The sequence below is a fragment of the Hypanus sabinus genome, chromosome 12 (genome assembly GCF_030144855.1).
Source record: "Hypanus sabinus isolate sHypSab1 chromosome 12, sHypSab1.hap1, whole genome shotgun sequence".
NCBI classification, from domain to species: Eukaryota; Metazoa; Chordata; class Chondrichthyes; order Myliobatiformes; family Dasyatidae; genus Hypanus; species Hypanus sabinus.
In genome coordinates, this window is record NC_082717.1 from 106,329,390 (window position 1) to 106,343,849 (window position 14,460).

At 49.7% G+C, this 14,460-nt stretch overlaps 1 protein-coding gene across 1 annotated transcript in view; it reads right to left on the reverse strand.

Annotated features, from left to right (window-relative positions):
• Positions 1-440: 440 nt before the first annotated feature.
• LOC132402417 (zinc finger protein 585A-like) overlaps positions 441-14,460 on the reverse strand; it is a 70,141-nt gene continuing 56,121 nt past the window's right edge. Inside the window, exons 5-7 of the mRNA XM_059985275.1 lie at positions 8,072-8,105; positions 6,442-6,612; positions 441-3,592 (exon numbers count right to left, since the gene is read on the reverse strand). Coding sequence (XP_059841258.1) covers positions 2,142-3,592; positions 6,442-6,612; positions 8,072-8,105 — 1,656 coding nt within the window. The 3' untranslated portion in view covers positions 441-2,141. The remainder of the gene's footprint in view (positions 3,593-6,441; positions 6,613-8,071; positions 8,106-14,460) is intronic.

Below are 14,460 nucleotides of genomic sequence, written 5' to 3' on the forward strand. Positions count from 1 at the left end.
GTTTTAGAGTCAGAAGCCTACAAATTATGTTATGACTGATCCATTTCTACAGATAGGACGATCTATAATAATCAGCCAGATATATAAACAGCAGAAATTACCCAAAACGTTCAAATGGGTAGGAAATATGGAGGTTAAATATCAATGTCATTTTTACTCAGCCCAGAGATTTCATGCACGAGAACATGTCAGACATAACTGCAGTCAGCTCATCCTTTCTTTCAGTCTGCAGAGTCATAAAGCAAATTCAAGGGAGAACTCTTCACCACAGAATAGTGACTGTTTAGAACCCATCACCATAGGGAGAGTGAGAGGTGAACAGCAGGAATGGATTTTAAGTCTGTCATAGTATAGAAACACTAGCTAAGACCAGCTGGGCTGAGTTGACTCCCTTCTGTACAGTGGATGTGTTGTGGATTCACTCAATACCTGAGACAGAGTTTAAAACAGAACTGATTTATTTGTCACAAATCCAGAATATTAAGCTCCGGTTCCATTACTGTGAACATCAGCAGAAGAAACTTCTCCCGTGCCCAATGACCAGGGTGCGATGAACAGCAGCAATAATTGCAGAATTCAGCATGGTAGCGTAGTAGTTAGCACAACACTTTACAGTGCAGGCAACCTGGGCTCAATTCGCACCACTGCAAGTAAGGAGTTTTGTACATTCTCGCTGTTAGCCACCTGGATTTCCTACAGGTGCTCTGGTTTCCTTCCACAGTTCAAAGATGTATTGGTTGGTAGGTTAATGAGTCAATAGACAATAGACAGTAGGTGCAGGAGTAGACCATTCGGCCCTTCTAGCCAGCACCACCATTCACTGTGATCATGGCTGATCATACACAATCAGTACCCCGTTCCTGCCCTCCCCCCATATTCCTTGACCCCGCTACCTATAAGAGCTCTACCTAACTCTCTCTTGAATGCGTCCAGAGACTTGGCCTCCACTGCCTTCTGGGGCAGAGCATTCCACACATCCACCACTCTCTGGGTGAAAAAGTTTTTCCGCATCTCAGTTCTAAATGGCCTACCCCTTATTGTTAAACTGTGGCCTCTAGTTCTGGACTCACCCATCAGCGGGAACATGCTTCCTGCCTCCAGCGTGTCCAATCCCTTAATAATGTTATATGTTTCAATCAGATCCCCTCTCATCCTTCTAAATTCCAGTGTATACAAGCCCAGTTGCTCCAATCTTTCAACATATGACAGTCCCGCCATTCCGGGAATTAACCTTGTGAACCTACACTGCACTCCCTCAATAGCAAGAATGTCCTTCCTCAAATTTGGAGACCAAAACTGCACACAATACTCCAGGTGGGGTCTCACCAGGGCCCTGTACAGCTGCAGAAGGACCTCTTTACTCCCATACTCAATTCCTCTTGATATAAAGGCCAGCATGCCATTAGCTTTCTTCACTGCCTGTTGTACCTGCATACTTGCTTTCATTGACTGATGTACAAGAACACCTAGATCTCGTTGTACTTCCCCTTTTCCTAACTTGACTCCATTTAGATAGTAATCTGCCTTCCTGTTCTTGCCACCAAAGTGGATAACCTCACATTTATCCACATTAAACTGCATCTGCCATACATTTGCCCACTCACCCAACCTGTCCAAGTCACCCTGCATTCTCATAACATCCTCCTGACATTTCACACTGCCACCCAGCTTTGTGTCATCAGCAAATTTACTAATGTTACTTTTAATCCCTTCATCTAAATTATTAATGTATATTGTAAACAGCTGCGGTCCCCACACCAAACCTTGTGGTACCCCACTGGTCACAGCCTGCCATTCCGAAAGGGACCCATTAATCGCTACTCTGTTTTCCTGTCAGCCAGCCAATTTTCAATCCATGTCAGTACTCTGCCCTAATTTTGCCCACTAATCTCCTATGTGGGACTTCATCAAAAGCTTTCTGGAAGTCCAGGTACACTACAGCCACTGGCTCTCCCTTGTCCAGTCGTTCTAAATTGTCCTATGATTAGGCTAGAGTTAAATCAGGGGATCGTTCAACAGTGTGAATCGAAGGGCCAGAAAGGCATGCCCTCACTGTATCTCAAAAAAAATGAAAAAGTCACTTTAGAACTTGTCTCTGGATTCGGCAACTGTGATGGTTAAATATTGAGCATGCAGCTCAATTAAACTTTATCCCCAGTGTGAACTCGCTGATGTACCTTCAGTTGAGATAACTGAGTGAATCCCTTCCCACAATCGAAGCAGGTGAATGGTTTCTCCCCAGTGTGAACTCGCTGATGAACCTTCAGTTGAGATGACTGAGCAAATCCCTTCCCACAGTCTGAGCACATGAATGGCTTCTCCCCAGTGTGAACTCGCTGATGTACCTTCAGGTCAGATGACTGAGCGAATCCCTTCCCACAGTCTGAGCAGGTGAATGGCCTCTCCCTCGAGTGCACTCGCTGATGTGTGTCCAGTTGAGTTGACCGAGCAAATCCTTTCCCACACACAGAGCAGGTGAATGGCCTTTCCCCAGTGTGAATTGACTGGTGTGTCTTGAGACTAGATGACCGTGTGAATCCTTTCCCACAGTTTGGGCAAGTGAATGGCCTCTCTCCAGTGTGAACTGACTGGTGTGCCAGTAGATGTGATGACTGAGTGAATCCCTTCCCACAGACTGAGCAGGTGAATGGCCTCTCCCCAGTGTGAACTGACTGGTGTGCCAGTAGGTGTGATGACTGAGTGAATCCCTTCCCACAGTCTAAGCAGAGGAACGGCCTCTCCCCAGTGTGAACTGACTGGTGTATCTGCAGATGGGATGACCGACTGAATCCCTTCCCACAGTCTGAGCAGGTGAATGGTCGCTCCCCAGTGTGAACAGACTGGTGTGCCAGCAGGTGTGATGATTGAGTGAATCCCTTCCCACAGTCTGAACAGGTAAATGGCCTCTCCCCAGTGTGAACTGACTGGTGTATCTGCAGGTGAGATGACCGACTGAATCTCTTCCCACAGTCTGAACAGGTGAATGGCTTCTCCCCAGTGTGAACTCGTTGATGTACCTTCAGATCAGATGACTGAGAGAATCCTTTCCCACAGTACGAGCAGATGAATGGCCTCTCCCTAGTGTGACCTGACTGATGTATCTGTAGGTGGGATGAACGAGTAAATCCCTTCCCGCACACAGAACAGGTGAACGGCCTCTCCCCAGTGTGAACTCGCTGATGCACCTTCAGGTCAGATGACTGAGAGAATCCCTTTCCACAGTCTGAGCAGGTGAATGGCCTCTCCCCAGTGTGAACTCGCTGGTGTGTCTGTAGGCTGGATGACTGAGTGAATCCCTTCCCACACACAGAGCAGGTGAACGGCCTCTCTCCTGTGTGAACTCGCTGATGTCTCTTGAGGTTGGATGAGTGAGTGAATCCCTTCCCACAATTTAAGCAGGTGAACGGCCTCTCCCCAGTGTGAACTGACTGATGTGCCAGCAGGTCAGCAGACTGAGTGAATCCCTTCCCACAGTCTAAGCAGGAGAATGGCTTCTCTCCTGTGTGAACTCGCTGGTGTACCTTCAGTTGAGATGACTGAGAGAATCCCTTCCCACAGTCTGAACAGGTGTACAGCATCTCCCAAGTGTGAACTCACTGATGTGACTACAGTGTCACAAGGTCATACTGAGTGAATCCCTTCCCACAGTCTGAGCAGGTGAATGGCCTCTCCCCAATGTGAACTTGTTAGTGTCTCTGCAGGTGGAATGAGTGTGTGAATTCCTTCCCACAGTTCTTTATGAATTCTCTCGCAATGCATCAAGTCCGAAGTCAGACATAGAGAATCCCTTGCACAATCAATGCAGCTGAAGTCATCTCACACACAAAGGACGTTACCAGCTGGGATGAGATACTTCTTATACTTATTGGTGTTACAAAGGAAATATCTGGATAGAGCCAGCACATGACGTGTGTTATTTTTGGGATTCCTGTTCACAAATTCTTTGCTGTTTCCAACCTGTAAAAAGATTTATGAAAGACATCAAAGGATGAAGGACAACATTTCAGATGAGATAAATTTTAGCCTTTATGCTGAGCTCTGACACCACACCGTTACAGCAAAACTCAACCCAAGTTGTGAAACAAAAGTCACCTTCTAACTGGGCATCAGGGCTGGCCATCATCTGACAGCCTTCTTGCCTGTAAAAGAATGGGACATTTCTACCCATTTTCAATCTGTGACTTGGCGCAGTTTGATTTTCTAATTCCTTCTAAGCTGTGGGACCAGACAGTAAGTGAAATGCTCTCACACAGAAAGCTGTGAGGCTGGAATTTTGTTTATATAATATTAATTTAAAGAACTGCACAGTTTTCAGGCTGTGTACAAATTTTCTGTGCAGGCTGTACAGCAGTTTAAAAAAAGCAGATTAATTATTATTTCATGTTTTGGTCATGTCCCAAAGTGCTACAAAGAGATGTGACCTCTCCCTACACACAGAGTGATTGATAATTGTGAACTCAGCAATGCAATGCCTGTGAATATGAAGGGGAGGGCAGTAGTCTTTCTCACTGGAGTGTGGCACTTCAGTGATGTGAAAGCTGCAGCTCATTTGTAACGCAGGACAAAGGTGCTTGATATCATTATGTACGCAGAAAATTGGTACTAAACATTCTCATCGATAAAAGATCTAGAACAAGAGAGAATAAGCACACGCAAAATGCTAGAAGATGTACAAAAAAGCTGGATGAACTCAGCAGGTCGGGCAGCATCCGTTGAAAGAAGCAGTCAACGTTTCGGGTCGAGACCCTTCGTCAGGACTAAAGGAGGAGGTGGGGGGAGCGTGGGAAACCAATCAGAGGAAAGATCAAGGGGTGGGGGAGGGGAAGCAGGGAGGGGATAGGCTGGAGAGGTGAAGAAGGAATGTAAGAGGAAAGTACTATGGGTAGTAGAAGAAGGCAGAGTCATGAGAGGTGATAGGCAGCTAGAAGAGGAGACAGAGTGAAGGTAGGATGGGGGAAGGGAGAGGGAGGGAATTACCGGAAGTTGGAGAATTCGATGTTCATGCCAAGGGGCTGGAGACTACCCAGACGGTATATGAGACGTTGTTCCTCCAACCTGAGTTTGGCCTCATCATGGCAGTAGAGGTGGCCACGTATGGACATATCCGAATGGGAATGTGAAGGAGAGTTGAAGTGAGTGGCAACTGGGAGATCCTGTCTGTTGTGGCGGACGGAGCCTAGGTGCTTGACGAAGCGGTCCCTCAATCTACGTCGAGCCTCGCCGATGTAGAGGAGGCTGCACTGGATGCAATAGATTACCCCAACAGACTCACAAGTGTTACCTCATCTGGAAGGACTGTTTGGGGCCCTGAATGGTGGTAAGGGGGGAGGTGTAAGGACAGGTGTAGCATTTATGCTTGCAGGGCTAAGTGCAAGGTGGGAGATCTGTGGGGAGGGACGTGTGGACCAGGCAGTCGCGGAGGGAACAATCCCTACGAAAAGCAGAGAGGGGTAGAGAGGGAAAGATGTCCTTAGTGGTGGGGTCCTGTTGAAGGTGGCAGAAGTTGCAGAGGATAATATGCTGGATCCGGAGGCTGGTGGGGTGGTAGGTGAGGACAAGGAGAACACGGTCCCTGTTGTGGTGACGGGAGGATAGGGTGAGGGCCGAAGTGCGGGAAATGGAGGAGATGCGGGTGAGGGCATCATTGATGACGGCAGAAGGGAAACCACGATTCTTAAAGAAAGAGGACATTTGGGATGTCCTGGAACCGAAAGCCTCATCCTTGAAGCAGATGCAGTGGAGACGGAGGAACTGGGAATAGGGAATAGCATTTTTACATTTGGCAGGGTGGGAAGAGGTATAATCAAAGTAGTTATGGGAGTCAGTGGGTTTATAGAAGATGTCAGTGGACAGTCTATCTCCAGAGATGGAGACTGAGAGATCGAGAAAGGGGAGAGAAGTGTCCGAGATGGACCAAGTGAATTTGAATCCATGCTAGAAGAACTCAGCAAGCCAGGCTGCATCTTTGGAAGAGTATGGTCGACTTTTCAGACCGAGCCCTTTCGTCATGAACAGTGCTGCTGAAAGATCTCGGCCCGAAACATCGACTCTACTCTTTTCCATTGACGCTCCCTGGCCTGCTGAGTTCCCCCAGCATTTTGTGTGTGCTGCTGGGATTCCCAGCACCTGCAGATTTTCTCTTGTTTGTGGAAGGTAAAACAAAGGTGATTTTCACAAGAACCAAAGCTTATAGAGTTTGTTCTTTTTTTTCCCCCCAACGAGTTCCTAATGCCTGGATTTAGACGCCTGGAGCTCGGCAGTGTCTGAGAGACCCGCTCCCATTCCCTCAGCCGAAACTCCCCGGGCCCGGGTACGGATCGTGGTCTGAGAGAGACGGGAAAGGCCGGGACCACGGTGTATTCGGATCTCACAGCAATTGTCCCCCAGTCGGGGTGCGGACGCCGGTGATGGTGAAACTCCCGCCCGGAGCCCCGGTCCTACCTGCCGCCGATTCCCCGGAGCCTGTGTCCGCTGAGCGCATGCGCGATATCCGGGCAGCGTCCGGTACCGTTACGCATGCGCGTTTGATCGCCTGGGCTCTGACGGCGAATGCCGAATCGGGGAGTTTCTTCAGCGAGCGTCGTTTCCTCGCCATAGTCTCAAAAGCAGCTGCTTTAACACAACGAACTCCCACAAACCATGTATTCAATATCAACAGGGATTCCGTGTGTCGAAATCCAATCCACGTCCAAATGCAGATATACAGCAAAGCCGAACAGATTCTGCAGATACTGGAAACAACACACAAAGTGCGGCAGAAACTCGGCAGCTCAGGCTGTATTTAAGGAGAAGGATAAACTCTCTAGGCATGGGGAGATGTCTTGGCCCAAAACGTCGACAGTTTATTCTTATCTATTGTTGCTCCCTGGCTCACTGAGTTCCTCCAGAATTTTACAGCTATAACCAGCATTTTTTAAGTCAATTAGTTTCCACATGTTGCTGATCTTTCATTTGTAGCCATATCCTCCTAGTCTGATTCCCTGCTCCTCCTCCTCCCCGTAAACTCTAGACCCCAATACTTTCTGGGTCCCAATGTCCTGATTTGTGCTGCCCCCCCCCCCTTGGTTTCTGACTCTGCTCCGTTGAAGATTTGTCCACCATTCTGATCTCATACTTTAGAAGAGAGTGGTGTGTTGCAACGACCAAGCTGTGTGAGGCACAGCTCTTGAAATCAGTAAAAATTGCCCATAACGTTGGGGGGGGGGCGGGAGGAGTTTAACCACACAAAACATTCTGCTTTGGCCCATAACCCTGAGGAACAAGGAACGTCTGGGGCAAAAACACAGTAAGCTCACCTGTTATTCAGTCTGGAGAAAATCAAGCAGGAAATACACTGGAATCCTCTTCCCCCACTGTGGTGACCAGTTGTAACCTGTCAACACAGGGAGGGAGAGAGGTGAACAGCAGGGATGGATTTAAAAATACTGATATGGAACAGGAACACAGGCAGCAGGGACCAGTTGGACCGAGTGGCCTCTCTACTGACCTGAGAGCATCCTGAGCAGCTGCATCACTACCTGGTTCGGAAATTGCACCATCTTGGATCGCAAGACCCTGCAGCGGATAGTGAGGTCAGCTGAGAAGATCATCCGGGTCTCTCTTCCCGCCATCACGGGCATTTACACTACACGCTACACCCGCAAAGCAAGCAACATTATGAAGGACCCCATACACCCCTCATACAAACTCTTCTCCCTCCTGTTGTCTGGGAAAAGGCACCGAAGCATTCGGGCTCTCACAACCAGACTATGTAACAGTTTCTTCCCCCAAGCTATCAGACTCCTCAATACCCAAAGCCTGGACAGACACCTTACTGCTCTATTGTCCTGTTTATTATTTAATGTATTGCCTGCACTGTTTTTGTGCACTTTATGCAGTCCTGGGTAGGTCTGAAGTCTAGTGTAGTTTTTTTTTCTCTCTGTGTTGTTTTTCACGTAGTTCAATCTAGTTTTTGTACTGTGTAATGTAACACCATGGTCCTGAAAAAACGTTGTCTAATTTTTACTATGTACTGTACACAGCAGCGATGGTTGAAATGACAATAAAAGTGACCTGACTTGACTTGACTTACTGCACATTAGGCCTGTGCCAGGGACAGTGAAAACCTGTGAGAGTTCAAAACAGAGCTGAATTATTTGTCACTGATCCAGAATATGAAACTCCGGTCTCATTAAAGGTGAACAGCAGCAGAAGAAACTCCACCCATGCCCAGTGACCAGGGTACAGAACTGGGTGTGATGAGAACACAGAATATTCTCATAATCTGACATTAACAATCAGTCATGAATTTGTAACTGGATTCAGCCACCATGATGGTTAAAAATTTACCATACAGTTTATTTGAACTTTCTCCCTGATGTGAAGTTGCTGGTGTTTCAGCAGCTGTGATGGTTGAGTAAATCACTTTGCTCACTCAGGACAGAAGTGTGACCTGTACTTAATGTAAACTCCCTGGAGCATCACAAGGTGGGTTGGTGTAATAAATCTTTTCCCACACGTGGTACAGGTGAATGTCCTCTCCCCAGTGTGAACTTGCTGGTATGATTGTGTGAATCCCTTGCAAACTGAGAGCCAGTGATTGACATCTCACTCCTATCAACTCTCTGGGAATTTACCAGCTCAGATCACGGACATGTACACGTATTTGGGTTCTCCTTGTTACAATTGGTGTGCTGTTGTCCAAGCAGCTCCTCCTCCACATTCAGGGATCCGTGGCTTTCAACTGCTGGTGAACAGACAGACACAGCAGAATGGGCGATCTGTTGTGTTTGAGATTCCCATGCACAAATCCTTTGTCTTTTCTACCTTGTAAGAAGTTTACAGTGGACTTCTGTGGGTGAAGGACAACATTTCAGATAATGTTAGTCCCTATGGTGATGTCTCATGTCAAACCATTGCAGTGAGGCTCATCACAGTTTGGAGGAACACTTTATCTTCTCACTGGACACAGTTCAGGCATCTGGACACAACTCAGAGTCAGCAATGCCATTGACCCTCAAGAGTAGGTGATGATTCTTTCTCTTTGGAGATTGACTCTGTGTGGTACTTTTGTGGTGTGGTTGCCACTGGTCGCTTGTTACTCAGTACATTCATATGTACCTGGAGAGAATAGAAAACAAACATGGTCTCAGTGGCAGACAGTCAGAACCACAGGATGTTGAACAAAGTGATTTCCTAAATGAGCAAAAGTGACACAATGATTTGTCGACTGTCCACTCCTCCCCAGAGACGCTTCCTGACCCGCTGAGTTTCCCCAGTGTTTGTGAGTGGCTGGAATAAGTGGGTCGATTTCAGACTGGAAGGAGGTAATGCTTGGAGTACCCTAGGGATCGGCTCTTGGCCTCAGTTGTTCACTGTTTAATGACCATGAGGAGGGAAGGAGATGTGAGATGTCCAAGTCTGCTGATGACACAGAGACAGTGGAAGGAAATCTGATGCTGACATTGTGATTCTGCATCAAGTGGTTCAGAAGGCAGACTTACTGCACAGGGAGTGGAGTTTAGAGACGGGGCAGTGCAGTTACTGTTGTACACAGTGTTGGTGAGGACACATCTGGAATTCTGTGCAACACACAGAAAGTGCTGGAGGAACTCAACAGGACAGGCAACAACTATGGAAAAAAAGTACAGTCAACATTTTCAGCTGAGACCCTTCAGCAAGACTGCAGAAAAAAAGCTGAGGAGTAGATATAAAAGGTGGAGGGAGGGAAGAGAGAAACACAAGATGATTGGTGAAACCTGAAAGGGGAGGGATGAAGTAAAGAGCTGGGAAGTTGATCGGTGAAAGAGATACAGGGCTGGAGAAGGGGAGTCTGATAGGAGAAGACAGAAGGCCACAGAAGAAAGAAGAGGAGGGAGGAGCACCAGAGGGAGGCAATGGACAGGCAAGGAGATAAGGTGAGAGAAGTTAAATGGGAGGGGAATGGTGAAGGAGAGGGATGGGGGCCATTACCAGAAGTTTAAGAAATTGAAGTTCATGCTTTCAGTTTGGAGGTTACCCAGACAGAATATAAGGCGTTCTTCCTCCAGCTCGAGTGCGGCCTCACAGCGAAAGTAAAGGACTCCATGGATGGACATGTCAGAACGTGAATGAGAAGTGGAATTAAAATGTGAACTGTTTGGACTAATTCTTGCTAACCTAATCAGAGCAATTGAACATAGACACAAGGAGTTTTTGCTATGGACCTGCTAAACCTGAGATCATTCTCAGATAATCTGTGTATCGTGTACAATGGAAAGTTTGCAGAAGTAATCTCATTATTTCAGCCTAGTGTCTAGAATACCTGGTGGATTGGTTTGAACCAGAATCAAGGGCTCAAAAGAAGTCATCAGAGGCATGAAGCTGTGTAGCCTTTGGACTACATCCAATGCGGGGTCAGATGACTCATCACCAATAACACAGCAATACAGCATTTGAACTGGTAAGGGATGAATATAAAAGCAGAGATTTTCAGATACAAGGTAGTGATAACTGCAGAGAAGAACCCCCCAAGCCGGGAATTGGGAGAAGAATGATTGATCATCTGGGCAATGGAAGATCCCCTATTTTGGTGTGTTACGAATGTGCCGCAACTCTGAGGGGTCGAAGGGTGCAAAGTCGCCTCCTCCTTTTTGAGAATCACAAGATCGCTATTAATTCGGGTCTGGGACCCAGGAAATGAGAGAGAATCCACAAGGTTTGGAATGTGTCCTGGCCTCAGTGAAACAAAACCATTGATAATGGCTATTGTCTCTTGGAGACGGAATTGTGTATTGAGTACCGTACTATTCATTGAAGCCCCTCAGGGGACGACCAGAGTGGGCTGGTTGAGGGATTGCATCATCCCAACATGATTGACATCTGAGACCCCGTGAGTAAGGATAAAAGAGGGTCTGGGGAATAACCCCTTTAGACGCACCAGGAGAAACGCTAGAAATCCCGTGACAGTGTTTAATAACGACAGCCGGTGGGGGGCTCGTGTGCGTCCTTCCCTTGCCTGGGATTGGCGGGCTCACCATGGAAGAACGGCTTAGCTAAAGAAGAGGCCACAAGTGAACAGCCACACCAACGAGACTCTGATGGATCGAAATCATAAAAGGAAAGCCGGCAAGTTTTTCTCCCAAAACTCTCTCTCTCCCCAACCATTGCAAACCCATCAGTCCCCAAAGGCTGCAGCCTGCATGAAGTGAGTGACTTTTATATTTCCATCAGACAAAACATTATCCCCTAGACAACGATAGAGCTTATTTCTTGTTGATCATTATTATACCCGCACTTTTAGATTTAGTATTGATGACGTATATTATCTGTATGTTTGCATTGATATTATTTTTGTGTATTTTTACTAATACTGTTAAAAATAGTACTGTAGCGGTGTGCTACAAACAGCGCTAAAATTACGACACGGAGTCGGTAACTGCAGTCGAAGGAAAAACTTTATTCGAAAACTTCAGCCTCACTTTTAAGCCTCTGTCAACCGGCCCCCCATGGCGAAGAGGCTCCAAAGCTCTGTGCTCGCAAACCCCCGTAGGCTATCTAATTGTGAGTCGGTTCGCATACGCTAGGAAATGAGCCGCCACATAACCCCCCCCCCCCAGAACCGGCGATACACCCCCCAATGTCCACAGCCTGGGCCAGAACCTGCTTGGGAGGTCGGCCTCTGCGCCGAGGCGCCGGAAACTCGGCCGGTTGCGCCAGGTCCACATGGGCCGGCTTGAGGCGGTCCACCGTGAAAACCTCCTCCTTCCCCCCAACGTCCAGCACGAACGTGGACCCGTTGTTCCGGAGCACCGTAAACGGCCCCTCGTATGGCCGCTGCAGCGGTGGCCGATGCCCGCCCCTTCGTACAAACACAAACTTACAGTTCCGTAGGTCTTTGGGTACGCAGGTCGGGTGCCGCCCATGCTGTGAAGTGGGTATGGGGGCCAGGTTACCGAGCTTCTCGCGAAGTCTGCCCAGGACTGCAGCGGGTTCTTCCTCTTGCCCCCTCGGGGCTGGTAGGAACTCCCCGGGGACGGCCAGGGGCGCGCCGTATACCAACTCGGCCGACGAGGCGTGCAGGTCGTCCTTGGGCGCTGTGCGGATGCCGAGAAGGACCCAGGGAAGCTCGTCCGCCCAGTTGGCTCCTCGCAGGCGGGCCATGAGGGCCCAGTCGGGCGCAGAGTTGACGGAGGTGGGACAGATGCTCCTGACGACTGCCGCTGGCTATGAGGATGTCATCCAAATAGATGAACGCGAAGTCCAGGTCCCGTCCCACCGCGTCCATTAACCGCTGGAACGTCTGTGCGGCATTCTTCAGGCCGAACGGCATGCGGAGGAACTCGAAGAGGCCAAACGGGGTGATGAGAGCCGTCTTGGGGACGTCGTCAGGATGCATCGGGATTTGATGGTACCCTCGGACAAGGTCGACCTTGGAGAAGATCCGGGCGCCGTGCAGGTTTGCCGCAAAGTCCTGAATGTGCGGCACAGGGTAGCGGTCCGGTGTGGTAGCCTCGTTCAGCCTGCGGTAGTCGCCGCACGGTCTCCAGCCCCCCGTCGCTTTGGGCACCATGTGCAGGGGGGAAGCCCAGGGGCTGTCGGACCGCCGGATGATCCCCAATTCCTCCATTCTCTGGAACTCCTCCTTCGCCAGTCGGAGCTTGTCTGGGGGAAGCCGCCGAGCACGGGCATGGAGGGGTGGTCCCTGTGTCGGGATGTGGTGCTGTACGCCGTGCCTGGGCATGGCTGCTGTGAACTGCGGTGCCAGAACCGATGGGAACTCCGCCAGGACCCTGGTGAAGTCGTTGTCGGACAGCATGATGGAGCCGAGGTGAGGGGCTGGCAACTGGGCCGCGCCCAGGGAGAACGTCTGAAAGGTCTCGGCGTGTACCAGTCTCTTCCTGGGCAGGTCAACCAGCAGGCTGTGAGCTCGCAAAAAATCCGCACCCAGAAGCGGTTGGGCTACGGCGGCCAGTGTGAAGTCCCACGTGAACTGGCTGGGGCCGAACTGTAGCTGCACCTGACGGGTGCCATAGGTCCTTACTGTGCTGCCATTCACGGCCCTCAGGGGGGGACCCGGTGCCCTGCTGCGAGTGTCGTAACTTGTCGGAGGTAAAACGCTGACCTCAGCCCCAGTATCGACCAAAAAGCGGCGTCCCGACCTGCTATCCCACACATACAGGAGGCTATCCCGATGGCCAGCCGCCGTAGCCATCAGCGGCGGCTGGCCCTGGGGTTTCCCGGGAACTTGCAGGGCGGGCGGCAACGGCGGGCTTCTGCGCCCCACCGCTGGTGGTAGAAGCACCAGTGGTCATTGGGCCGGGGGTTAGTGGGCTCTGCGGCCGGGCCTGGACTGGTTTGCTGCCGGGAGCGTGGCTGGGAGATCTGTGCGATGGACGCCCCGCTCACCTTTTTGGCGTTCCACAGCAAGTCCGCCCGGGCTGCCACCTTCCGGGGGTCACTGAAATCCGCGTCGGACAGCAGCAGGCGTATGTCCTCGGGCAGCTGCTCCAGGAATGCCTGCTCAAACATGAGGCCTGTGTGTCCCTCGGCCAGAGACAACATCTCGTTCATTAAAGCCGATGGAGGTCTGTCGCCCAAGCCATCCAGGTGCAGTAAACGGGCAGCCCGCTCGCGCCGTGAGAGTCCGAAAATCCTGAGGAGCAGGGCTTTGAATTCCGTGTACTTGCCGTCTGCCGGGGGCGACTGTACGAACTCCGCGACCTGGGCAGCTGTGTCCTGGTCGAGGGAGCCCACCACGTAGTAGTAGCGGGTGTCTTCTGAGGTGATCCGGCGAACGTGGAATTGGGCTTCGGCTTGCTGGAACCATAGGTCCGGGCGCTGTGTCCAGAAACCCGGCAGTTTCAACGAAACCGCATGAACAGAGGCGGCGTCGGTCATTTCTGGTCCAAAAATCGTTTGGACCGTCGGGGTCACCAATTGTAGCGGTGTGCTACAAACAGCGCTAAAATTACGACACGGAGTCGGTAACTGCAGTCGAAGGAAAAACTTTATTCGAAAACTTCAGCCTCACTTTTAAGCCTCTGTCAACCGGCCCCCCATGGCGAAGAGGCTCCAAAGCTCTGTGCTCGCAAACCCCCGTAGGCTATCTAATTGTGAGTCGGTTCGCATACGCTAGGAAATGAGCCGCCACAGTACCATCAGACTTCAACGGACCTCTCTATCTTTGCTGGTAAGTGACCCAGTTACAGGGTTCGTAACAGGTGTTATAACTTGGAGAAGTGGTCTGAGTGAGTATTGGTACAAAAGGAATAATAGAATTCGTGTTCTAAGTGTTGACTCTGGGTCACCGACATTATGTTGCTGTTTGTGCAGAGACAATTAGTATTAGCTTTGATTAATTAAGAGGCCCATGTGCTACCTAGGCACTAAGGGTTCAGACGACGATGACATTAATTAATTAAGAGTTGCATAATGAATTTCCTAACCTAGTTTTGTTGATAAATGGTCAACATATTTTGGCATCCTGGGGTTCACTTGGAA